Below are 26,709 nucleotides of genomic sequence, written 5' to 3' on the forward strand. Positions count from 1 at the left end.
ACATTGTGGACGTTGGTGCCAGAAGCTGGCACTTTGGCTGCCCCATTGTAAATGATGCATGTTTCATGTACATGCGACAAAGAAAGCTTATTTAATCTAAGTTGCAAAATTGATTTCACAGACAATTTCAATCAATTGTATTGAAATTGTTCAAGTGTGATCTCAGTCTTCGGAGCTAGTGTTGCTGCAATCCATCTTGTTACACAATTACTTTCATGCTAATTGTGATCCTTTAGGTCTCCTATTAATTTTCTTATTAATTCATTTCTGGTGTGATGGTACCAATTTCCCCATGTTATTTGCTCAATAGAATGTTCTTTGATTACTATTATATCCACTAGATTGAAAGCTTTTATAATGAAGCAGTAGGAAGTAAATGCATACACTGAAGAGTGGTTATTTTGATGTCGATAAATACACGAGAGCTACAACTAAACAAAGGTTATTATAGAATCTAAGTTGTATCTGAGTGTTTACTTTGTTCAAATGTCTGCATATATACACTCAGTGGCCAGTTTGTTAGAAACACTGTACACTTGCTTGCTGACATAAATTATGCAGCAGCAATTCAATGCATAAGAGCATGCAGGCATGGTCAGGAGGATCAGCTGGTATTCAGACTAAACATCAGAGTGGGAGGAAATGTGATCTAAGTCAGTGTGAAATGATTGTTAGTACTGCTTGGGCTTTTCTGAGTATCTGAGAAATTTCTGATGTCCTGGGATTTTCACACACAACAGTCTCTGGGGTTTACATATTAAGATGTGAAAAACAAAAATATCCAGTGAGAGGCAGTTCTGTGGGTAGAAATGTCCTGTTAATGAGAGAGGTCATAGGAGAATGGCCAGACTGGTTCAAACTGACAGGAAGGCGACAGTAACTCAAATAACCACACGTTACAACAGTGGTGGGCAGAAGCACATCTCTGAATGCATAACGTGTCCAACCTTGACTACAGCAGAAGACCATGAATGTGCACTCAGTGGCTAGTTTATTAGGCACAGGAGGTATCCAATAAAGTGGCTACTGAGTATAACACTGGAACTTACAGTGAACGTTGAAGAGGATGGGCTACAGCAGAAGACCACATCGGGTTCCACATCTGTATCTAATAAAGTGGCCACTAAGTGTAGGCTTAACATTAGAAATATACCACAATGCCAGGCACAATTTTAATCTTTAATCTAAACGTCTCGACCACATTCAGGACAAAAGATTTCACTATGTTTCGAGAAAAATCCAGAGCAAACCAAGGAACTGGCACAGTTCTTGCATTTGAAGCAGTCATTGTGCCATTGACGGTCCTCAAATGAGATGTACTTTGAGGTTCCAAGACCTGCAAAGGCAAGAACACAGGATATATTTTCATTTTGGCATGAACATGAGATTGCAAATCTGATTTTTGTTTAATAAACACACACAAAATGCTGGAGGAACTCAGCAGGACAGGCAGCATCTACGGAGAGGAAAAAACAGTCGAAACCTTTTATCAGGTCAGGAAAGGAAGGGGGAAGAAGCCAGAATAAAAAGTGCAGGGGCTAGAACATTTTAGAAACAGCTTCTTCCCCTCTGTTATAGGATTTCTGAACACTACCTCACTATTCCCCTTTTACAGTAGTTATTTTTGTGCAACTTACAGTAATGGTTTTATGTTTTACACTGAACCGCTGACACACAGAAACAAATTTCACAGCAAACATCAGGTTTCTGGCACTGAGTCTGACTTAGTCAGGGGCAGAAGGGGTGAGCTGTGATGATCCTTTAGTTAGGGGAATGAACTTGAGGTTTTGTGGGTGAAAACGAGATTCCAATATGGTATGTTGCCTCCTGTGTACCAGGGACTGGGGTATCCCAGATCGAGTCCTCAGCATTCTTAAATGGGAGGGTGAACAGCCAGAAGTCATGGTTCATGTCAAAACCGGTGACATGGGTAGGACAAGTAACAAGGTTCTACATAGCAAGTTCAGGGAGTTTGGTGCTAAGTTGAAGGGCAGGACCTCCAGGGCTGTGATCTCAGGATTGCTACCCGTCTCACATGCTAGTGAGGCCAGAACTAGGAAGATTATACAGATTAATACGTGGCTAAGGAGTTCATGTGGAAGGGAGGGAATAAGATTTTTGGATCATTGGGCTCTCTTCTAGGGAAGGTGGGACCTGGATAGAAGGGACAATTTGCACCTGAACTGGAGGGAAACTGATATCCTAGTGGGAAGGTTTGTTAATGCTGCCCAGGGTGGGGAGGGGGGAGGAGGGGTGGAGAAGTTAAGCTAGCATTGCGGGAGATGGGAAAAATGTCGGAACAGTTAGTGGAGAGGTTGTGGAGATAGGTATTGTTAAGCCTTCAGACAAAGTCAGGAATCAAAAGGTTGAGCATGATGCGTCTAATGTTTTGAGCAATGTATATTTCAATGCAAGAAGTATTGTAGGAAAGTTGGATGAGCTCAGGGTGTGGATCAACACCTGGAATTATGATGTTGTGGCCATTAGTGAGACTTGGTTGTAGGAGAAACAGGACTGGCAGCTCAATATTCCAGGGTTCCTTTGTTTTAGATGTGACAGAGCTGCAGGGATTAATGAGGTGGGGGTGGTGGCATTGCTAGTCCGGGAAAAGCTGCAGAAGACATTAAACATTGCCCAGCACATCACACAAACCAATCTTCCATCCTTGGACTCACTTTACACCACACACTGTCGGAACAGTGTTGCCAGGATAATCAAGGACAGGACCCACCCAGCCAACACACTTTTTGTCCCTCTTCCCTCCGGGAGAAGGTTCAGGAGCATGAAGATTCGTAAGGCCAGATTTGGGAACAGCTACTTTCCAACTGTGATAAGACTGCAGAACGGATCCTGACCTGGATCTGGGCCGTACCTTCCAAATATCTGGACCTGACTTGCACTACCTTACTTTCCCTTTTCTATTCTCTAATTATGATTTATAATTTAAATTTTTATTATATTTGCTTTGTTTTGTACTCCAGGGAGCGCGAAGTGCAGAATCAAATATCGTTGTGATGATTTATGTTCTAGTATCAATTGTTTGGTGACAATAAAGCAAAGTAAAAGTTAAAAGTAAAGTAAAAGTAAGTAAAATATCATGGCAGTGCTCAGTCAGGACAGACTGGAGAAACTGAGGGCTTATAGGTAGAACCGAGAAATAAGAAAGGTTTCACACACACAGCATCTGCTAATGTTCTCCTGTTTGTAATGAGAAAGGTATGAACACATTAATGGGGCTATATTGTAGGCCACCCAATGGTCCATGGGATTTAGAGAAACAAATTTGTTGAGAGATCGCAGGTAGACTGTTGTAAGAGACATAGGTTGTTATAGTAGCTAATTTTAATTTTCTACATATTGACTGGGACTAGATGGGATAGAGTTTGTCAAATGTGTTCAGGAAAGCTTCCTTAATCGGCATGTAGAAGTCCGAATGAGAGAGTGTGCAAAACTGGATCTACTGTTAAGGAATGAGACAGGGCAGGTGACAGAAGCTTGTGTAGGGAAACACTTTGCATCCATTGACCACAATGGCATTAGTTTCAAAGTAAATATGGAAAATCTGTTCTGTGGGTTGAGATTGCAAACTGGAGAAAGGCCAATTTTGATGATAGCATTAAGAACCTGGCAAGGGTGGACTGGGCAGGTTGCTTTTCTGGCAAAGGTGTACTTGGTAAGTGGGAGGCCTTTAAAAATGAAATTTATAGAGTACAAAGCTTGTATGTGCCCATCAGAATAAAAGGCAGGGATAGTAGTTTTAGTGAACCTTGCTTTTCGAGAGATATTGAACCCCTGGTTAAGAAAAAAAAAGAGGTGCATAGTAGGTATATGCAGATAGGAACAAATGAGGTGCTTATGGAGTATAAAAATGCAAGAGAACACTGAAGAAATAAATCAGGAAGGCTAACAGAAAACATGGGGATGCTCGAGCAGACAAGGCGAAGCAGAATCCCAAGGGATTCTACAGATGTGTTCAGAGCAAAAGGTTACAAGGGACAAATTGGTCCTGTGGAAGACCAGAATAGTAATCTATGCATGGAGCCAAGAGAGATGGGAGAGATCTCATATGGACTTTTGCATCTGCATTTACTCAGGAGATGGATACAGAGTCTATAGAAGCGAGGCGAAGCAACAGCAAGGTCCCGGACCATGCAACACACACACATCTGCAGGTTTTCTCTTGTAGGTCATGGACCATATACAGATTACAGAGGAAGAGGTCTTTGGTTTCTTGAGCCAAATCCCCAGAGTTTGAGGAGGTGTTCCTTCGGATCCTGTGGGAGGTAAGTGCAGAAATTGCAGGGGCCCTGGCAGAGATACTGTGTTTAATTCATCCATAGTGCCAGGTGAAGTAGCAGAGGACTGGAGGATAACTAATTCTCCATAAGTACTGTTTAAGGCTCTAAATATAAACTAGACAATGATAGGCCAGAGCCTGACATCAATAAGAAGGCATTCTAAGGGACTGGACGTATGTGTATTTGGATAAACAGGGATTGATTCAGGATAGTCAGCATAGCTTTGAGCATGGTAGGTCATTTCAAACTAATCTTATAGATTTTTTGAGGATATTACCAGGAAAGATGATGTAGGCAAGACAGTAGATATTATCAACATGGAGCTTGACATTTGACAAGGTGGCATTGATGGCATTTGACAAGGTCCTGTATGGGAGGATGGTCAAGAAGGCTCAGTCACTTGGCATTCAAGGTTAGGTAGCAAATTGGATTAGATGTTGGCTTTGTGGGAGAAGTCAGAGAATGGGAGTAGAGGGTTGTCTCTCTGATTGGAGGCTTGTGATTAATGGTGCGCTTCAGGGATCAATATTGGGTTCTTTGTTCTTTGTCATCTATATCTGGATCTGGATGATAATGTGGATCAGCAAATTTGCAGATAATTATCTGGGAGTGTAGTGTCTTGCAGAGGGATCTGCATCAGCTGGAAAATGGCAGATGGAATTTAATGCAGACAAGTGTGAAGTGTTGCACTTTAGGAGGAACAACCAGAGTAGGTCTTACACAGTGAGCAGTAGGACAGTAGGACAAAGGCATCTGGGAATGTAGGTCTGTAATTCCGTGAAAGTGGCATCACAGGTAGATAGGGTTGTTGAGGAAGCTTTGGCACGTTGGCCTTCATAAATCAAAGTACTGAGTACAAGAGACGGGATGTCACACAGAAGTTGAACAAGACATTGGTGAGGCCTAATTTGGAGTATTGTGTGCAGTTTTGGTTACCTACATACAGAAAAGCTGTAAATGAGTTTGAAAGAGTACAGAGAAAATTTACAAAGATGTTGCCAGAACTGGAGGATCTGAGTAATATAAAAAGACAGAATAGGTGAGAAATTTATTCCCTAGAAAGTAGAAGACAGATGGAAGATTTGATAGAGAAATACAAAATTATGAGCGGTATAGATAGGATGAATACAAGGAAGGTTTTTCCACTGAGGTTGGGTGGGACTACAACCCGAGGTCATGGGTTAAGGGTGAAAGGTGAAATGTTTTAGAGGAACATGAGGGGAAACTTCTTCACTGAAGGTGATGAGAGTGTGGAATGAACTGCCAGCACAAGTGGTGGATGCGGGTTCAATTTCAACATTAAAACGAAGTTTGAATAGGTACATGGATAGGAGAAGTATGGAGGGCTATGGTCCAGATGCAGGCTGATGGCACTAGGCAGTTTAAATGGATTGGCATGGACTAGATGGGCTGAAGGTTCTGTTTCTGTTCTATAGTGTTCTCTGATCCTATGAGTAGTTTTGTGCCCCTTATCTGATAAGTGCTGACATTGAAGAGGGTCCAGAGGAATTTCACAAGAATGAGAATGAAAGAGTTAATGTGTAAGGAATGTTTGATGGCTCTGGGTCTGTGCACACTGGAGTTTAAAAAAATGAGCGTGATCTTATTGATACCTATCAAATATTGAAGGACTGAGATAGAGTGACACACCTCAGGGGTGTGTGCTCAGCCCACTGCTCTACTCTCTATATACACATGACTGTGTGGCTCGGCATAGTTCAGATACCATCTATAAATTTGCTGACGATACAACCATTGTTGGTAGAATCTCAGGTGGTGACGAGAGGGTGTACAGGAGTGAGATATGCCAACTAGTGGAATGGTGCCACAGCAACAACCTGGCACTTATCGTCAGTAAGACGAAAGAGCTGATTGTGGACTTCAGGAAGGGTAAGATGAAGGAACACATACCAATCCTCATAGAGGGATCAGAAGTGGAGAGCGTGAGCAGTTTCAGGTTTTTTGGTGTCAAGATCTCTAAGAATCTAACCTGGTCCCAACATATTGATGTATTTATAAAGAAGGCAAGACAGCAGCTATACTTTAGTAGGAGTTTGAAGAGATTTGGCATGTCAGCAAATACATTCAAAAACTTCTATAGTTGTACTGTGGAGAGACAGGCTGCATCACTGTCTGGCATGGAGGGGGTACTGCACAGGATTGAAAGAAGCTGCAGAGAGTTGTAACTCCATCTTGGGCACTAGCCTACAAAGTACCCAGGACATCTTTAGGGAGCGGTGTCTCAGAAAGGCAGCGTTCATTATTAAGGACCTCCAGCACCCAGGGCATGCCCTTTTCTTACTGTTACCCTCAGGTAGAAGATACAGAAGCTTGAGGACACACACTCAGCGATTCAGGAACAGCTTCTTCCCCTCTGTCATCCAATTCCTAAACGGACTTTGAAGCTTTGGACACTAACTCACTTTTTTAAAAAAATATACAGTATTTCTGTTTTTGCATATTTTTAAGAATCTATTTAATAGACGTAATTGATTTACTTGCTTATTTATTATTATGTTTTATTTTAATTATTATTTTTTCTCTGCTAGATTATGTATGGCATTGAACTGCTGCTGCTAAGTTAACAAATTTCACATCACATGCCGGTGATAATAAACCCGATTCTGATATGGAGAAGATGTTTCCTGTAGTTGGAGGGGCGAGGGGAGGGGGGTGTCTAGAGCCAGAAGGCACAACTTCAAAATACAAAATTATCCTTTTAGAGTAGAGATGAGAAGGAATTTCTTTAGCCAGAGGGTGGTGAATCTGTGGAATTCATTGCCACAGGTGGTTATGCAGACCAATTCATTGGGTATATTTAAAGGGGATGTTGATAGATTTTTGATTAATCAGGGCATCGAAGGTTAAAGGGAAAAGGCTGGAGAAAGGGGTTGAGAGGGATAATAATTCAATCATGATGGAATGACAGAAATAACTCAATGGGCTGAATGGCCTCTATGTCTTACGGTGTTATTTTAGTCCAGTTCTGAGGGACCACCATGTCGTCACGTAGCAGTTTTTGCTTACATACTCAATATAATAATTTTGTACATATTTTAATTTCATAGAATCACACTCTTACTCACCAGTAATTGCTTGGGAACAGACAACACACTTCTTGGTGTAGAGCGTGGTGAAACAATCCAGGCAATAAGGGAAGTCATCCCTCGAGATGAAGTGATGCCCTGTCAGCTGCATTTTGCATCCAGTACACAACAAACATTCCCTGTGCCATGGGCGGTCACGGTAACTCACACCTCCAGTCAGTATTGGCTGAAGGACACACATGAACACAAAGCTGAAATCAGTGGCCACTGCATTACATACACTGTACACCTGCTCATTAATGCAAATTTCTAATCAGTCAATCATACGGCAGCAACTCAATGCATAGAGGTGTGCAGACATGGTCAAGAGGTTCAGACAAAACATCAGAATGGGGAAGAAATGGGATCTAGGCAACTTTGACTGTGGAATGATCGTTTGTGCCAGATGGGGTTATTTTATATCCAGGGAACGGCAGTTCTGTGGGTGAAAACACCTTGTTAATGAGAGAGGTCAGAGGAGAATGGCCAGACATTCAAGCTGACAGGATTTGATAGAGGTGTATAAAATTATGATGGGTATAGATAGAGTGAATGCAAGCAGGCTTTTTCCACTGAGGCTAGGGGAGAAAAAAACCAGAAGACATGGGTTAAGGGTGAAGGGGGAAAAGTTTAAAGGGAACATTGGGGGGGCTTCTTCACGCAGAGAGCGGTGAGAGTGTGGAATGAGCTGCCAGATGAAGTGGCGAATGCAGGCTCACTTTTGACATTTAAGAAAAACTTGGGCAGGTACCTGGATGAGAGGGGTTTGGAGGGATATGGCCCAGGTGCAGTTCAGTGGGACTAGGCAGAAAAATGGTTCGGCACAGCCAAGAAGGGCTAAAAGGCCTGTTTCTGTGCTGTTATGTTCTATGGAAGGAACAATAACCCAAATAACCACCATTATAACAGTGGTGTGCAGAAGAGCATCTCTGAATGCACAACATGTTGAACTTTGAAGTAGATTGGCAATAGCAGCCAAAGACCACACTCCTGTACCTAAAAAAGTTGTGAGTGAGTTTAGAATGTGTTAATACTTTATGGGAAGTTTTCATAAGTCATCCTTTTATTTTTAAAGACCTGCTTCCATGGCATGGTGGGATCTGCTCCAGTGACATGGTGTATCCATAGCAACAATCGGCAATTTGTTCCTCTCTGGGTTGCAGGACATTTTGCTCAAGCTTAGTCCAGAGTGTAAGTTGGAAGAAGATAGCCTCCCCCAAATGCTATTCTGATGGAACTGTGCATAATCAGAAGTTTATTTTTGAATGTCATATTAAATGAAGACATTTTTTATGAAACCTAATGAATGTTAATGATCCCTCTGCCTTTCCTCCCTTAAATAGTGAACACAAGAGATTCTGCAGATGCTGAAAATCTTGGACAACACAAACAAAATTCTAGAGTAACTCAGTACATCAGGCAGTATGTATAGTGGGGAATAAACAGTCCGCCATAAGGTACAGTAGGTCAATCAGCCCATCGAGTCTGTTCCACCCGTCTATGATGGGTGATTTATTATCTCTCTCAACCCCATTCTCCCACTTTCTGGCCTTGACATCCATACTAATCAAGAACCTGTGAATCTTCTCTTTCAATATACCTGAAGACTTGGCCTCTGTGGTTGTCTGTGGCAATGAATTCCACAGATTCACCGCCCTCTGGCTAAAGAAAATTCTCCACATCTCTGTTCAATGACATCCTCAGATTAAAAAGAAAGTAATGACCACAGTTTACAGAACTGTGTACCTTCTTGCAGGATGAGCAGGAGTGAGCAAACTGCTTCTCGTAGCAGGATACGCAGTAGCTATTATTTTCCTTCGTGATAAAAGTCCTGGTTCCTATTGGCTGCCGGCAGCGTTCACAGACAAAGCATGTTTCATGCCAGATGTTTCCCTTGTATTCCACTTTACGAGACCCTGTCATTAAAACAGAATTCAGAACGCACAGCACTTTCAGACTGCAGATGCTGGAATCGGGAGCAACTTACAGAGCGTTGAATTCAAAATTCAAGATTGTTTAATGTAATTTCTAGTACACAAGCATAAAGGAGAACAAAATAATTTTTACTCTGGATAGGATGCAGCACAAAAAAATGTAATAAGATAAAGAATGCAATCATAAAAACACAATAAATATAAATACGTCAGATAGTTAATTAGATTGATTATATGCCCATAAAGTGTTGCAGGCACAGGAATGTCTGTACACAAGGTGAATTCAAAGCTTGCTCTGATAAGCATGGCGTAACATGAATGAATATGTGTACAATGCATCGATGAGCCGAAAGTTAATGAGGAACACTGCCCACTTGTGATTCACTGATTCATCGTTTCACACATGTGTAATATCAGGGTGAAGGGAGATAACTTAACAATTGAGTTTCTATTAGTCATGAGGAGCAAGAGCATACTTCTGATCTGAGGAATTGAAAATTATTTAATATCTATTTTATTTTTACTTAGAGATACAGTGCAGAACTGGCCCTTCCGGCCCAACCAGCTGACCACCCACCAATTTAACACTAGCCTAGTCATAGGACAATTTACAATGATCAGTTAATCTACTAACCAGAACATCTTTAGGCTATGAAAGGAAACCGGAGCACCCAGAGGAAACTCACATGCTCACAGGACAGTACATACAAACTTCTTACAGAGAGCATCAGAATTGAACTCCAACCTCCGATGCTTCAAACTGTAATAGCATCATGCTAACTGCTATGTTACCATGGCACCTGACAGTAGGCAATCTATTTGAAGCAATACACATCAGTACTACAAATGACAGCAAATTTACAAAGGCTTATGATAAAATCTGAATATTGCATTACAATATGAGATCATAATAATCTAATAATCATCTAGAGGTCTCTCTTCCTTACTAACACATGTATTTAATGAGGGGTACAGGTAGGATAAATCCAAGCAGGCTTTTTCACTGAGGCTGGTTGAAACTACAACCAGAGGATGTGGGTCTCCATTGTGCCCTACCTTTCTATTTATTTAGAGATACAGGGCAGAATATCTGGCTCTGTGAGCTGCACTAGCTAGTAACGCTGGTTTAGCTCTAACCTAATCACAGGACAATAGGCTATGACCAATTAACCTACCTGGTACATCTTTGGACTGTGGGAAGGAACTGGAGCATGTGGAGAAAACCCCCATATACTGTGAGGCGGACATAAGAGGCTGCCGGGATTGAACTCCAACACCCTAAGCTGTAATGGTGTTGTCCTAACCACTAAGTTAAGGGTGAAAGATGACATATTTAAGGGGAAGTTGAGGGGGGAAACTTCTTCATCAGAGGGTTGTGAGAGTGTGGAACGAGCTGTCAGTGGACAGAGTGGGTTCAACATTCAAGAGAAATTTGGCTAGGTACTTGCATGGGAAGAGTAATAGAAACATAGAAAACATACAGCACAATACAGGTCCGTCAGCCCACGAAGCTGTACCGAACATGTCCCTACCTAGGCTTTACCCATAGCCCTCTATTTTTCTAAGCTTCATGTACCTGTCCAGGATTCTCTTAAAAGACCCTATTGTATCCACCTCCACCACTGTCGCCAGCAGCCCATTCCACCCACTCACCACCCTCTGCGTAAAAAACTTACCCCTGACATCTCTTCTGTACCCTCTTCCAAGCACTTTAAAACTGTGCCCTCTCGTGCTAGCCAGTTCAGCCCTGGGAAAATGCCTCTGATTATCCACACGATCAATGCCTCTCATCATCTTATACACCTCTATCAGGTCACCTGTCATCCCCCGTCACTCCCAGGAGAAAAAGCCGAATTCAGTCAACCTATTCTCATAAGGGCATGAAGGGATATGATCCAGGTGCAGATCAATAGAACTAGGTAGAATAACATTTTGGTATGGACTAGATGGACTGAAGGGTCTATTTCAGTGCTATAGTACTCTATGACTCTTGTAGCTTCAGGGTGATGTTAGAAGCAGAAATTGATTCTGTTTTGATCAGGATATTTTTTGGCAGAAGCAGATATCAAACTGAAGAAACTTCAATGAGGTGGCAATATAACCACCATCTCAGGGCAACAATGGATGTCCATTAAATATGGTTTTACCTTGATTGTTCATTCCCCTCCACAGATGCTGCCTGACCTGAGAACATCTTGTGTGTGTTTTCCCTTGTTTGAAAATGAAATGCAGATTATTCATTTGGAGGTCCAGCGGTATGATAGTGGCCCGATGCCGGACTCCATGTCCAGCTGTCAGAATCCAGTGACCCGAGGATAGAGGTCAGGCTGGCAATACTGAGGGTGAAGATCAGCGATCCCCGCGGTCAGCAGACCCCGAGGACGAGGGTTGGTGCCCCTAGCGGGAGGTAGTGGAGTAGGAAGTGGAAGTGTCTTCTTGTATGTGATCTGTATGTTGTTCTGTTGAACATAATGAATATGCTATGTTGGTGTTGCCAGCATGGTGACAGTTACGGGCTGCCCTCAGCACATCCATAAACTGTGTTTGTTGTTAATGCAAACAACACATTTCACTGGGTGTTTCAATGTACTGTATATAAGACCATAAGACAGAGCAGCAGAATTAGGCCATTTGGCCCATTATGTCAGCTCCACCATTCATTCATGGCTGATCCTTTTTCCCCCTCCTCAGCCCAAATCCCTGGCCTTCTTCTGACCTTCTTCCCATAACCTTTGAAGCCCTGTCCAATCAAGAACCTATCAGTTCCTGCCTTAAATATACCCAGCCACCTGGCCTCCACAGCTGCCTGTGGTAACAAATTCCACAAATTCACAAATGCTGAAGAAATTTCTCTGCATGTTTTAAATAGATGCTTCTCTACCCTGGGGCTGTGCCCTTTTGTCCTAGACCCTACCACCCCCACCCCCGCCACCATGGGGAACATCCTTTCCACTTTTATTCTGTCTAGTCCTTTCAACATTTTAAAAGATTTCAATGAGATGTTCCCCCCCCCCCATCCTTCTAAGTTGCATCAAATACAGACCCAGAGCTATCAAACGTTCCTCGTATGATAATCCTTTCATTCCCGAGATCATCCTAGTGAATTGCCTCAGGGCCTCACTCCGATGCCAGCACATCTTATCTTAGATGAGGAGTTGAAGTCTGTCCACAACACTCAAGGTCAGGCCTCACCAGTGTCTTATAAAGTCTCAGCATCTCAGCGATCTGGACCTCTTGAAATGAATGCTAACATTGCAATTACCTTCCTCACCACTGACTCAACCTACAAGTGACCTTTAGGGTGTTCTGCCCAAGGACTCCCAAGTCCCTTTGCATCTCTGGGTTTTGGATTTTCTACTTATTTAGAAGATCTTCTGCACATTTATTTCTTCTACCAAAGTGCATCGCCATACATTTTCCAACATTGCATTTAATCTGCTGCTTTCTTGCCCTTTCTGCTTGTCTGTCTAAATTCTTCTGCAGCCTGCCTATTTCCCCAACACTATCTGCCCCTCCACAAATCTTTGTATCATCTGCATACTTGGCAACAAAGGCATCTATCTCATCATCTAAATCATTTATATACAGCACAAAAAGAATCGATCCCACACCGACCCCTAAGGAACACAACTTAGGTGGAAAAAGATCCTTTTATTCACAGTCACTGCCACCTACCAATCAGCCAATGCTCTACCCATGCTAGTAACTTCCCTGTAATACCATGGGCTTTTTACTTGGTAAACAGCCTCATGTTTGGTACCTTGTCAAAGGCTTTCTGAAAGTCCAGATATAAAATATCCACTGCATCCCCTTTATCTATCCTACTTGTAATCTCCGCAAAGAATTCTAACAGGTTCAAAAGGGAAGATTTTCCCTTAAAGAAACTATGCTGACTTTGTCCTGTGTCACCAAGTACTCCACAACTTCATCCTTAACAATTGACTCCAACATCTTCCCAACCACTGAGGTCAGACTAACTGGTCTGTAATTTCCTTTCTGCTGCTTTCCTCCTTTCTTAAAGAGTGGAGCGACTTTAGCAATTTCCAGTCCTCTGGCATCATGCCAGACTCCAAATTTTTTGAAAGATCATTTCAAGTGCCTCCACAATCTCTACTGCTACCTCTTTCAGAACCCCAGGCTGCAGTTCACTTGGTCAGGGTGATTTATGTATCCATAGGTCTTTCAGTTTTTTGAGCACCTTCTCCCTTGCAATAGTAACTGCATTGATTTCTCTTCCCGCACACCCTTCAACACGTGGCATACCGCTAGTGTCTTCCACAGTGAAGACTGATGCAAAATACTCATTTAGTTCAAGAGCCATCTCCTTGTCCCCTTATTATTTCTCCAGCCACATTTTCTAGTGGTCCTATGTCCACTCTCATCTCTTTTTTTTACACACTTGGAAAAGCTTTGATATTGTTTGCTAGCTTGCTTTCATATTTCATTGTTTCCCTCCTAATGATTCTTTTAGTTGCTCTCTGCAGGTTTTACAAAGCTTCCCAATTCTCTATTTTCCTGCTAATTTTTGTATTGTTTTATGCACTCTTTTTTGCTATGACATTAGCTTTGACTTCCCTTGACAGTCATGGTTATACGAGTTTGCCATTTGAGTATTTCTTCATTTTTTGAATACATCTATCATGCACCTCCCTCATTTTTCCTAGAAACTCATACAATTGTTGTTCTGCTGTCATCCCTGCCAGCCTCTCCTTCTAATTTACTTTGACCAACTTCTCTCTCATACCATTGTAATTTCCTTTCATAGAACATAGAACATAGTACAGCACATTACAGGCCCTTCAGCCCACAATGTTGTGCTGATCCTCAAACCCTGCCTCCCATATAACTCCCCACCTTAAATTCCTCCATATACCTGTCTAGTAGTCTCTTAAACTTCACTAGTGTAGCTGCCTCCACCACTGACTCAGGCAGTGCATTCCACGCACCAACCACTCTCTGAGTGAAAAACCTTCCTCTAGTATCCCCCTTGAACTTCCCTTCCCTTACCTTAAAGCCATGTCCTCTTGTACTGAGCAGTGGTGCCCTGGGGAAGAGGTGCTGGCTATCCACTCTGTCTATTCCTCTTAATATCTTGTACACCTCTATCATGTCTCCTCTCATCCTCCTTCTCTCCAAAGAGTAAAGCCCTAGCTCCCTTAATCTCTGATCATAATCCATACTCTCTAAACCAGGCAGCATCCTGGTAAATCTCCTCTGTACCCTTTCCAGTGAGGTGACCAGAACTGGACACAGTACTCCAAATGTGGCCTAACTAGAGTTTTATACAGCTGCATCATTTCTTCGCGACTCTTAAACTCTATCCCTCGACTTATGAAATCTAACACCCCATAAGCTTTCTTAACTACCCTATCTACCTGTGAGGCAACTTTCAGGGATCTGTGGACATGTACCCCCAGACCCCTCTGCTCCTCCACACTACCAAGTATCCTGCCATTTACTTTATACTCTGCCTTGGAGTTTGTCCTTCCAAAGTGTACCACCTCACACTTCTCCGGGTTGAACTCCATCTGCCACTTCTCAGCCCACTTCTGCACTTCTGCATCCTATCAATGTCTCTCTGCAATCTTTGACAATCCTCTACACTATCCACAACACCACCAACCTTTGTGTTGTCTGCAAACTTGCCAACCCACCCTTCTACCCCCACATCCAGGTCGTTAATAAAAATCACAAAAAGTAGAGGTCCCAGAACAGATCCTTGTGGGACACCACTAGTCACAACCCTCCAATCTGAATGTACGCCCTCCACCATGACCCTCTGCCTTCTGCAGGCAAGCCAATTCTGAATCCACCTGGCCAAACTTCCCTGGATCCCATGCCTTCTGACTTTCTGAATAAGCCTACCATGTGGAACCTTGTCAAATGCCGTACTAAAATCCATGTAGATCACATCCACTGCACTACCCTTATCTATATGCCTAGTCACCTCCTCAAAGAACTCTATCAGGCTTGTTAGGCACGATCTGCCCTTCACAAAGCCACGATGACTGTCCCTGCTGATACCATGATTCTCTAAATGCCCATAGATCCTATCTCTAAGAATCTTTTCCAACAGCTTTCCCATCACAGATGTAAGGCTCACTGGTCTATAATTACCTGGACTATCCCTACTACCTTTTTTGAACAAGGGGACCACATTCGCCTCCCTCCAATCCTCCGGTACCATTCCTGTGGACAATGAGGACATAAAGATCCTAGCCAGAGGTTCAGCAATCTCTTCCCTTGCCTTGTGGAGCAGCCTGGGGAATATTCCATCAGGCCCTGGGGACTTATCCGTCCTAATGTATTTTAACAACTCCAACACCTCCTCTCCCTTAATATCAACGTGCTCCAGAACATCAACCTAACTCATATTGTCCTCACCGTCATCAAGTTCCATCTCAGTGGTGAATACCGAAGAGAAGTATTCATTGAGGATCTCGCTCACTTCCACAGCCTCCAGGCACATCTTCCCACTTTTATCTCTAATCGGTCCTACCTTCACTCCTGTCATCCTTCTGTTCTTCACATAATTGAAGAATGCCTTGGGGTTTTCCTTTACCCTACTCACCAAGACCTTCTCATGACCCCTTCTTGCTCTTCTCAGCCCCTGCTTAAGCTCCTTTCTTGCTACCCTATATTCCTCAATAGACCCATCTGATCCTTGCTTCCTAAACGTCGTGTATGCTGTCTTCTTCCACATGACTAGATTTTCCACTTCACTTGTCACCCATGGTTCCTTCACCCTACCATTCTTTATCTTCCTCACTGGGACAAATTTATCCCTAACATCCTGCAAGATATCCCTAAACATCGACCACATGTCCATAGTACATTTCCCTGCAAATCATCATCCCAATTCACACCCACAAGTTCTAGCCTTATAGCCTCATAATTTGCCCTTCCCCAATTAAAAATTTTCCTGTCCTCTCTGATTCTATCCTTTTCCATGATAATGCTAAAGGTCAAGGAGCAGTGATCACTGTCCCCCAGATGCTCACCCACTGACAGATCTGTGACCTGACCCAGTTCATTACCTAATACTAGATCTAGTATGGCATTCCCCATAGTCGGCCTGTCAACATACTGTGACAGGAATCCAGCCTGGACACACTTAACAAACTCTGCCCTGTCTAAACCCATAGAATTTATCAAGTGCCAATCAATATTAGGGAAGTTAAAGTCACCCCTGTTATTTTTGCACCTTTCCAAAATCTGCCTCCCAATCTGCTCCTGGGTATCTCTGCTGCTACCAGGGGGCCTATAGAAAACCCCCAGTAGAGTAACTGCTCCCTTCCTGTTCCTGAACTATTTCCTCCACTGAAATACTGCTATCAGATTTTGGTATATCAACCACTAACCCCCTATCAAATTTCAGGTTGAACTCAATCATGTTGTGATCACTGGCTCCTAAGGGGTCTTTTGCCTTAAGCTCCTTTATCACCTCCAGTTCATTACATGACACCCAATGCAGTATACCTGATCCCTAGTAGGCTTAATGCCAAACTGTTCTAAAAAGCCATCTTGTCGTCATTCAACAAACTCAGTCTCTTGAGATCTATTACCAGCCTGATTTTCCCAATCAAACTGCATGTTGAAATCTCATAATGTTGCCCTTTTGACAGCCCTATCTGTTTCCTGTTGTAATCTGTGGTCCACATCCCAGCTGCTGTTGGAATGCCTGTACATAATTCCCATCAGAGTCCTTTTACCCTTGCGTTTTCTTAACTCAACCCACAAGGATTCAACATCTTCTGATCCTCTGTCACATTGTTTAACTGATTTGATGCCATTCTTTACCAGCCAAGCCACATCAACCCTTCTGCCTACCTTCCTATCCCTCCAATACAATGTGTAACCCTGATCATTCAGCTCCCAACTACAATCATCTGTCAGCTATGATTCAGTGATGTCACGACATACAAACGTGTGTATAACCATATAACAATTACATCACGGAAACAGGCCATCTCGGCCCTTCTAGTCTGTGCCGAATGCTTACTCTTACCTAGTCCCACTGACCTGCACTCAGCCCATAACCCTCCATTCCTTTCCTGTCCATATACCTATCCAATTTAGCTTTAAATGACAATACCGAACCTACCTCTACCACTTCTACTGGAAGCTCGTTCCACACATCTACCACTCTCTGAGTAAAGAAATTCCCTCTCGTGTTGCCCTTAAACTTTTGCCCCCTAACTCTCAACTCATGTTCTCTTGTTTGAATCTCCCTACTTTCGATGGAAAAAGCCTATCCACGTCAACTCTATCTATCCCCCTCATAATTTTAAATACCTCTATCAAGTCCCCCCTCAACCTTCTACGCTCCAAAGAATAAAGACCTAACTTGTTCAACCTTTCTCTGTAACTTAGATGCTGAAACCTAGGTAACATTCTAGTAAATATTCTCTGTACTCTCTCTATTTTGTTGACATCTTTCCTATAATTTGGTGACCAGAACTGTACACAATACTCCAAATGCCTTGTACAATTTTAACATTACATCCCAACTCCTATACTCAATGCTCTGATTTATAAAGGCCAGCATACCAAAAGCTTTCTTCACCGCCCTATCCACATGAGATTCCACCTTCAGAGAACTATGCACCATTATTTCTAGATTACTCTGTTCTACTGCATTCCTCAATGCCCTACCATTTGCCATGTACGTCCTATTTGGATCATTCCTACCAAAATGTAGCACCTCACACTTATCAGCATTAAACTCCATCTGCCATCGTTCATCCCGCTCTTCTAACTGGCCTAAATCTCTCTGCAAGCTTTGAAAACCTACTTCATTATGCACAATGCCACCTACCTTAGTATCATCTGCATACTTATTAATCCAATTTACCACCTCATCATCCAGATCATACCCAACAATCTGTAATAGCACAACAAGATCATCTACCTTATTTCTTATACTCCATGCATGTAGATATTACACTTTGAGTACTGTATTTGCTATCCTTTTTGATTCTGCATCACTAATGCACTGATACTCACCCTGCTGGCTGCTATTTTGTCCTATCGTTTACCTGCCCTTCCTGATAGTCTGCCTGCGTGTTATCTTTGATTGTTTACTATCCTGACACCCTTCATTCCAGTTCCCATCCTGCTGCCAAATTAGATTAAACCCTTCCCAACAGCTCCAACAAACCTGTCTGTGAGAACATTGCCCCCCTCAGGTTCAAGTGTAACCTGTCCCTTTTGAACAGGCCATACCTCCCCTAGAAGAGATCGAAGTGATCCAGGAACCTGAAGCCTTGCCCCCTGCAGTATCTTCTCAGCCACATAGTTATCTGTCAGATCATGGTACTTTTACCCTCGCTGGTACGTGGCACAGGCAGCAACAGAGAAATTGCCACCGTGGAGGTCCTGCTTCTCAGTTTTCTGCCTAGCTCTTAAAATTCTCCTCCCAGGACCTCTTTGTTTTTCCTTCCTTTGTCATTGGTACTAATATGTGCTAAGACATCTGGCTGCTCTCTGTCCCCTCCAAAATGCTGAGGAGGAGACATCCCTGACCCCGGCACCTGGGAGGCAAAATACCATTCGGGTGTCCCATTGGCATCCACAAAATCTCCTGTCTGTTCCCCTCACTATTGAGTCCCCTATCACTACTGCTCCTCTCTTCTCCCTCTTTCCCTTCTGCACCACGGACCCATGCCCAGTGCCAGTAACCCGGTCTCCGTGGCATTCCCCCGAAGGTCATCCCCCCCACACCAGTATCCAAAATGGTATACTTGTTTTTGAGGGGAATGGCCACAGGGGTGCTCTGTGGTAACCACCTATAAACATTTCTCCTGACAGACACCCAGCTACTCGCCTTCTGCAACCTCGGGGTGAGTACTTCCCTGTAACTCTGATCGATTATCTCCTCACTCTCCCGTACAAGCTAAATGTCATCCAGCTGCTGCTCCAGATCCCTGACATGGTGTTCAAGGAGCTGCAGCTGGATGCAGTTCACACAGATGTAGCTCCCTGGGAGGAGATGTGACTAACAAATCCTCTAAATGTTTAACTGTTGTAGGATAGATGGAGGGCAAATTTATAAATAGTAATAACTTATTTATAGAGCACTTTTCATACAGCTGATGCCGTTCAATGGGATAAAGTGCAAACATGGAAATAAAAGACAAAAATATGTCACAAGGAATATTAAACAAGCTTTGAGCTGGCACTTAAAAGTGTCAACTGTGCTTGCATCTCAGAGTTTTCAGTATTGAGTCCCACAGGTTCAGAGTGTAGTTCAGAAAAGCTGACCTTCCAATTTCCTTTTGAGGGAGATTGTTTAATTTTAAGAGAGTGACAGAAAGAGAACTGAGAGCCTGAGCAAGTTTGTAAAATGAAAGCAATTCTGTCATGTGCTCCGGTCCCTGACCATTGAGAGGTTTAAAAAGCTAAGGGAGAAGTGGTAATTTGCAGCTTGGCTAAGAGAAGATCTCTGACTGAGGGCAATGTCACGGTAATGACAGACTGCTTCAAGGAAAGGACCATGAGTGCTCAACATATTCCACAGAAAGACAAGTACTGCAGGTTTCCATGGCAACACCAGTAAGTGGAATGGAATTAAAACAAAATGCTTAATAGGAGACATGTTCAGCTGCACAGAGAATGAGGGTAGCTGGTCTTCTGGTTGTCTAGCAAGCACAATGATTTTAAAAATGCTGATTTGGTTCAGGTCACACAAGGACAATTTTAATTAAACAATAGAACATTAGAAAGTTTTTGGTGAGAACAGGTCCAACAAAACTTGCCAAATTCCATTTCACATGTTGTGCTGAAGTAGCTATCGAGTTTAGATTTGCAAGTCTCTAAGGTACTGCTCTGAACTACACAACTAGGTAGTTTGTTCCAGGTGTCCACAACTCACTGTTTAAAGAAATGCTTCCTGATGTTAGTCTGAAATCTCCCCTTAACCAGATTCCACTTCTGGCCCCACGTCCCTGATGATGGATTAATTTTGAAGTAGCAGCTGGTATCCAACTTACTTATATTCTTAATGATTTTGAACACTTTTATCATGTCTCCTCTCATTCTACATCTACTTAGGCTAAAAAGATTTAATTCTTTCAATCTTTCTTCACAGATCATTCCCTGTAGACCTGAAATGAGTCTTGTCGCCCTTCTCTGGACTCTCCAGTATCTTCACAGCCCTCACACAAAATGGTACAGAGTACTCAAGGTGTGGCCTCATAAGCGCATTATCCAGCTTAACAAGAACGCCTCTAGACTTGAATTCCATTGAGCGCATTATTCTATTGGCCTCCCTAATCGCTTCTGTGCATTGTTTAGATGTTGATAGTGATGAGTCTACTGGGACGCCCAAATCCTTCTCATACAGTGCACTTTCTAACTCAAGACCTCCACTGCATATTTACATCAAATATTTCTACTTCCTTTTTTTTACATTTCTACTCCCTACATTTACTTACATTACATTTCATCTGTCATTTATCTGCCTACATCTGGATTTTGTTTAGATTTGTGTTGATTCTGCTGCCTGAATGTTATCAGCCCATCCCCTAATTTTGCGTCATCGGCAAACTTTACTAGTTGAAATACTTCCATCACTAATATAAATTAAAAACAGCAGTGGTTGCAAAACTGATTCCTGCAGAACCCCAGTTTTAACAGCTTCTGGGTGTGAAAATGATCCTCTCACCATAACTCATTGTTTTCTGTTTTTTGCATCAATTCTGTTCAATTCAATTGAAATTCTTAGACTAAAGAATAGCATTATTTGTCACATGTACATCAAAGCCAGCAGTGAAATGCACTGATTGCTTCAACGACCAACAGAGTCTGCGGATAGTGCTGGGGGCTGCCCACAGGTACCACGTGCTTCCAGCACCAACACTGCAGGCCCACAACTTACTAATCCTGTACGACTTTCATATGTGGGAGTAAACCCCAGAATGCCACCTGTCACACTGTTGGGTTTTGGTCAGGATCACGTGCCTTTATGAGGGTATGGACTTAAAAAGTCAGACGGCAGGCCACAATAGCCCATTCAGTGCAAAGGTGTTTATTGAGTGCCAGAGGTGGAAACTTTTAGAAAAGGTGCAGATATATACCATCAGACCTTTAGGAGTACAGCTCCAACACATCTCGCCTCACCACCCCCTCTCTCCCTTCCCTACTTGCACCAAATTGACTCTTTAAGTGAGGATCTCCTTACTCTAGGAGAAAATGGAGCGCGAGGGAGATGTTACCATGAGCCTGAACAATTACATAAAAACAAAACACAGGAATTCACATCCTTTTTCACAATCACAAATCTTCACAAATATACTTCTCACAATAAGATTCCAATGACAAAACAGTCGATAACTAATCATTTTCTAGGAGCCAGCACTTTACCCTATCCCCTAAAATGAACTCTTCCTCAAAGTCAGCACCGAACACGAGTCCTCATGAAAAGGCACCTTTCCAAGACATCCCAGTGGCAGGATTTGAACACGGGAGAGGCAGAGGAGCAGTCTTTAAGAGAAGAGTTGCCTGGGCTCGGCTCGGAGTGGTGGTTGCTGGCACTGGGGTGGGGAGATGTTGGCATGCAGTGTAGGTTCAGGTAGCGTAGAGGATCTGGTAAAGGAATCGGAAATGGAGGGTTCAGGAGAGTGCAGGTTTGCAGGGAGAGGTTGGAATGAAATTGAATCTAGAACTGGAAAACAGAAAAAGAAACATACGAGGGGTGATTGATAAGTTCGTGGCCTAAGATAGAAGGAGACAATTTCAGAAAACCTAGCACATTTATTTTTCAACATAGTCCCCTCCTACATTTACACACTTAGTCCTTCAGTTGTGAAGCATATGGATCTTGGACCTCCAGAAAGTCCACAGCAGGGGTGATTGATAAGTTTGTGGCCCAAGGTAGAAGGAGATGAGTTATACAGCCCTCGTTACATGCACATGCAGGTCAGCTCTTTGAGTGATTATGCAGAAAGTTTGAAGTTAATAGCTCATCAGGTGATTGATAAGTTCATGGCCTAAGGTAGAAGGAGGTGAGTTATTAACTTCAAATTACGTAAATTTGTACCAGAACAATCTTCTTCTTCTTGCAGACAGCATCAGGTTTTCCTCCAGGATTTCCCTGTATTTGATGAATTCATTTTACCCTCTCCCTTCACTACCCTTCCAGGGCCTGCTGCAGTGAAGCATCCCCACAGCATGATGCAGCCACCACAATCTTCACAGTAGGGATAGTGTAGGCTATTCTTGAGAACGAGGGCATGAACCCAGATGTAGTGGTCCATGTAGGGACCAACGATGTAGGTGAGGTGAGTGAGGGGGTCCTGCTTAGAGAGTTCAGGGAGTTAGGAGTGAAGCTGAAAGGCAGGACCTCCAGGGTGACAATCTCAGGATTGCTACCTGTGCCACGTGTGAGTGAGGCGAAGAATAGAATGATTATGCACATTAATACGAGGCTGAGAGCATGGTGCAGGAAGGAAGGGTTCAGGTTTTTGGATAATTGGTCTTTGTTCCAGGGACATTGGGATCTGTTTCGAAGGGACGGTCTACATCTGAACTGGAGGGGTACTAACATTCTTGCAGGAATGTTTGCCAGTGCTGCTCGGGGGTGTTTAAACTAGATATGCAGGGGGCAGGGATCCAGAATACGAGAGAAGATGATATGATGAAGGATAAGGGACAGGTGGGGAATACACGTTTCCCAAATATTAATTGTGTAAAGGAGAAAGGTGAGACAGAACATGAGTTGGAAAAGTTACATGTACAGAGGGTTGGTCAGAAGGAGCATGGGGTTAAATGTGTAGAAGGTTTGGGTGATCTTGAGAAGGTCATCAAAATTCAAGGTGCAATTAGCCCGATGGAAGTTCAAGGAGCTGGGTTAGGTACAATAGACAGTGTTTTAAGCAAAGAGAGGAGGAATGGGCTAAGAATTCTATACTTGAATGCGCGTAGTGTCAGAAATAAGACAGGTGAGCTTGAAGCTCAGATGAAAATGGGGAACTATGATATTGTTGGGATAACGGAGACATGGCTGCAAGGGGATCAGGCCTGGGAATTGAGTGTACCAGGGTATACGTGCTATCGTAGAGACAGAAATATGGGAAGAGGGGGTGATGTGGCCCAGTTGGTGAGGAATGAGATTCAGTCCTTAGCAAGGGGTGACTTAGGAACAGGGGAAGTAGAGTCTGTGTGGATTGAGCTGAGGAACAGTAAGGGTAAAAAGACCCTAATGGGTGTTGTGTACAGGCCCCCAAACAGTAGCGTGGACATTGGGTACAAGTTGATTAGGGAGTTAACATTGGCATGTGCTAAAGGCAATGCAGTCGTTATGGGAGATTTCAACATGCAGGTGAACTGGGAGAATCAGGTAGGTGCTGGACCCCAGGATAGGGAGTTTGTGGAGTGTCTAAGGGATGTATTTTTGGAACAGCTTGTGCTTGAGCCAACCAGGAATGAGGCTATTTTGGACTTGATGATGTGTAATGAACAGGAATTGATAAGTGATCTTGAAGTAAAGGAGCCATTAGGAAGTAGTGATCATAACATGATAAGTTTTTATCTACAATTTGAGAGGGATAGGGGCAGATCAGAGGTGTCAGTGTTGCAATTAAATAAAGGAGACTACGGAGCCATGAGGGAAGAGCTGGCCAAAGTTAAATGGGCGGATGCCCTGGCAGGAAAGACAGTGGATCAGCAGTGGCAGATATTCTTGGGGATAATACAAAAGATGCAAAAGCAATTCATTTCAATGAGAAGGAAGGATTCAAAGAGGGGGAAGGGGCCACAGTGGTTGACAAAGGAAGTCAGAGATTGTATAGCATTAAAGAAAAAGAAGTATGACAGGGCTAAGATGAGTGGGAATACAGATGATTGGGAAAGTTTTAAGGAACAGCAGATCTTAACTAAAAAAGCAATACGGAGAGAAAAAATCAGGTATGAGCTCAGTCTAGCCAGGAATATAAAAGGGGAGAGCAAAAGCTTTTTTAGCTATGTGAAGAGAAAGAAGATAGTTAAGAACAATGTTGGCCCCTTGAAGAATGAATTGGGAGAAATTGTTATGGGAAACAGGGAAATGGCAACAGAATTTAATGCATACTTTAGATCTGTCTTCACCAGGGAGGACACAAGCAATCTCCCAGATGTATGGATGGGCCAGGGTCATAAGATATCAGAGGAATTGAGACAGATTGACATTAGGAAAGAAACTGTGATGAGTAGACTGATAGGACTGAATGCTAATAAATCCCCGCGTCCAGATGGTCTGCATCCGAGGGTTCTAAAAGAGGTGGCTCAGGAAATTGCGGATGCATCGGTAATCATTTTCCAATGTTCCTTAGATTCAGGATCAGTTCCTGAAGATTGGAGAGTGGCTAATGTTATCCCACTTTTCAAGAAGGGAGGGAAGGAGAAAATGGAGAACTATCACCCTGTTAGCCTAACGTCAGTCATGGGGAAGATGCTTGAGTCCATTATTAAGGACGAAATAATGGCATATCTTGATGGCAGTAATAGGATTAGGCCGAGCCAGCATGGATTTACCAAGGGCAAATCATGCTTGACTAATCTGTTGGAGTTTTTTGAGGGTGTAACAAGGATGTTAGACGAGGGTAAGCCAGTGGATGTTGTGTACCTAGATTTTCAGAAGGTATTCGATAAGGTGCCACATAGGAGATTGGTGAGTAAAATCAGAGCTCATGGCATTGGGGGCAGGGTTACAACATGGATAGAAAACTGGTTGGCAGATAGAAAGCAAAGGGTAGCAGTGAATGGGTGTTTCTCGGACTGGCTGGAGGTGACTAGTGGGGTACCACAGGGCTCTGTATTGGGACCGCAGCTCTTTACGATTTATGTCAATGATTTAGATGAGGGCATTGAAAACTATATCAGCAAGTTTGCTGATGATACTAAACTGGGTGGCAGTGTGACATGCGAAGAGGACGTTAGGAGAATACAGGGAGACTTGGATAGGCTGGGTGAGTGGGCAGATACTTGGCAGATGTCATTCAATGTTAATAAATGTGAAGTTATCCACTTTGGAAGCAGGAACAAGAGGGCAGAGTATTGTCTGAACGGTGTAGAGTTAGGTAAGGGAGAAATGCAAAGAGACCTAGGAGTCCTAGTTCATCAGTCAATGAAGGTGAATGAGCAAGTGCAACTGGCAGTTAAGAGGGCAAATGGAATGTTGGCCTTTATTACAAGGGGAATTGAGTACAAGAGCAAGGATGTCCTTTTGCATTTGTACAGGGCCCTGGTGAGACCTCACCTGGAATATTGTGTACAGTTTTGGTTTACAGGTTTAAGGAAGGACATTCTGGCAATTGAGGAAGTGCAGCGTAGATTCACTAGTTTGATTCCTGGGATGGCAAGGCTGTCTTACGCAGAGAGATTGGAGAGATTGGGCTTGTACACGCTGGAATTGAGGAGATTGAGAGGGGATCTGATTGAAACGTTTAAGATAATTAAAGGATTTGATAGGATTGAGGCAGGAAATATGTTCCAGATGTTGGGAGAGTCCAGTACCAGAGGGCATGGATTGAGAATAATAGGTCAGTCATTTAAAACAGAGTTGAGGAAAAACTTCTTCTCCCAGAGAGTTGTGGAGGTGTGGAATGCACTGCCTCGGAAGATGGTGGAGGCCAATTCTCTGGATGCTTTCAAGAAGGAGCTAGATAGATACCTGATGGATAGGGGAAATCAAGGAATATGGGGACAAGGCAGGGACTGAGTATTGATAGTGAATGATCAGCCATGATCTCAGAATGGTGGGGCAGACTCGAGGGGCCGAATGGTCTACTTCTGCACCTATTGTCTATTGTGTTTTTGATGATGTGTGGTGTTCTGCTTACACCAAACAGAACATTTAGTCTGATAGCCTAAAAGCTCAATTTTGGTTCATTAGACCATAGAACCTTTTTCCAGCTGACTTCAGATTCTCCCACATGCCTTCTGGCAAACTCTAGCCGAGATTTCACATGAGATTTCTTCAACAGTGGCTTTCTCTTTGCCACTGTCCCGTAAAGCTGTGACTGGTGAAGCACCCGGGCAACAGTTGTTTTACACAGAGTCTATCCCATCTCAGCCAATGAAGGTTGTAACTCCTCCAAATTTGTCATACATCTCCTGGTGGTCTCCCTCGCTAGTCCCCTTCTTGCACAGTCACTCAGTCTCTGAGGGCAACCTTCTCCAGGCAGATTTACAGCTGTGCCATATTCTTTCCACTTCTTGATGATTGTCAACTGTATTCCAAGGGATACTAGCTGACTTGGAAATTATCTTGTATCTATCTCCTGACTTGTATTTTTCAATAACCTTTTCGCAGAGCTGCTGAGAGTGCACTTTTGTCTCCATCATGTAGTTTTTGCCAGGTTACTGACTCACCAGCAGTTGAACTTTCCAGATTCAGGTGTATTTTTACTACAA

General features: G+C 43.1%; 1 protein-coding gene across 1 annotated transcript in view; it reads right to left on the bottom strand.

Moving 5' to 3' along the window:
* Positions 1 to 1,184: 1,184 nt before the first annotated feature.
* LOC132400244 (four and a half LIM domains protein 2-like) overlaps positions 1,185 to 26,709 on the bottom strand; it is a 55,244-nt gene continuing 29,719 nt past the window's right edge. The window contains exons 4-6 of the mRNA XM_059981222.1: positions 9,131 to 9,300; positions 7,385 to 7,571; positions 1,185 to 1,336 (exon numbers count right to left, since the gene is read on the bottom strand). Coding sequence (XP_059837205.1) covers positions 1,185 to 1,336; positions 7,385 to 7,571; positions 9,131 to 9,300 — 509 coding nt within the window. The remainder of the gene's footprint in view (positions 1,337 to 7,384; positions 7,572 to 9,130; positions 9,301 to 26,709) is intronic.

The sequence above is a fragment of the Hypanus sabinus genome, chromosome 10 (assembly GCF_030144855.1).
Source record: "Hypanus sabinus isolate sHypSab1 chromosome 10, sHypSab1.hap1, whole genome shotgun sequence".
NCBI lineage: Eukaryota > Metazoa > Chordata > Chondrichthyes > Myliobatiformes > Dasyatidae > Hypanus > Hypanus sabinus.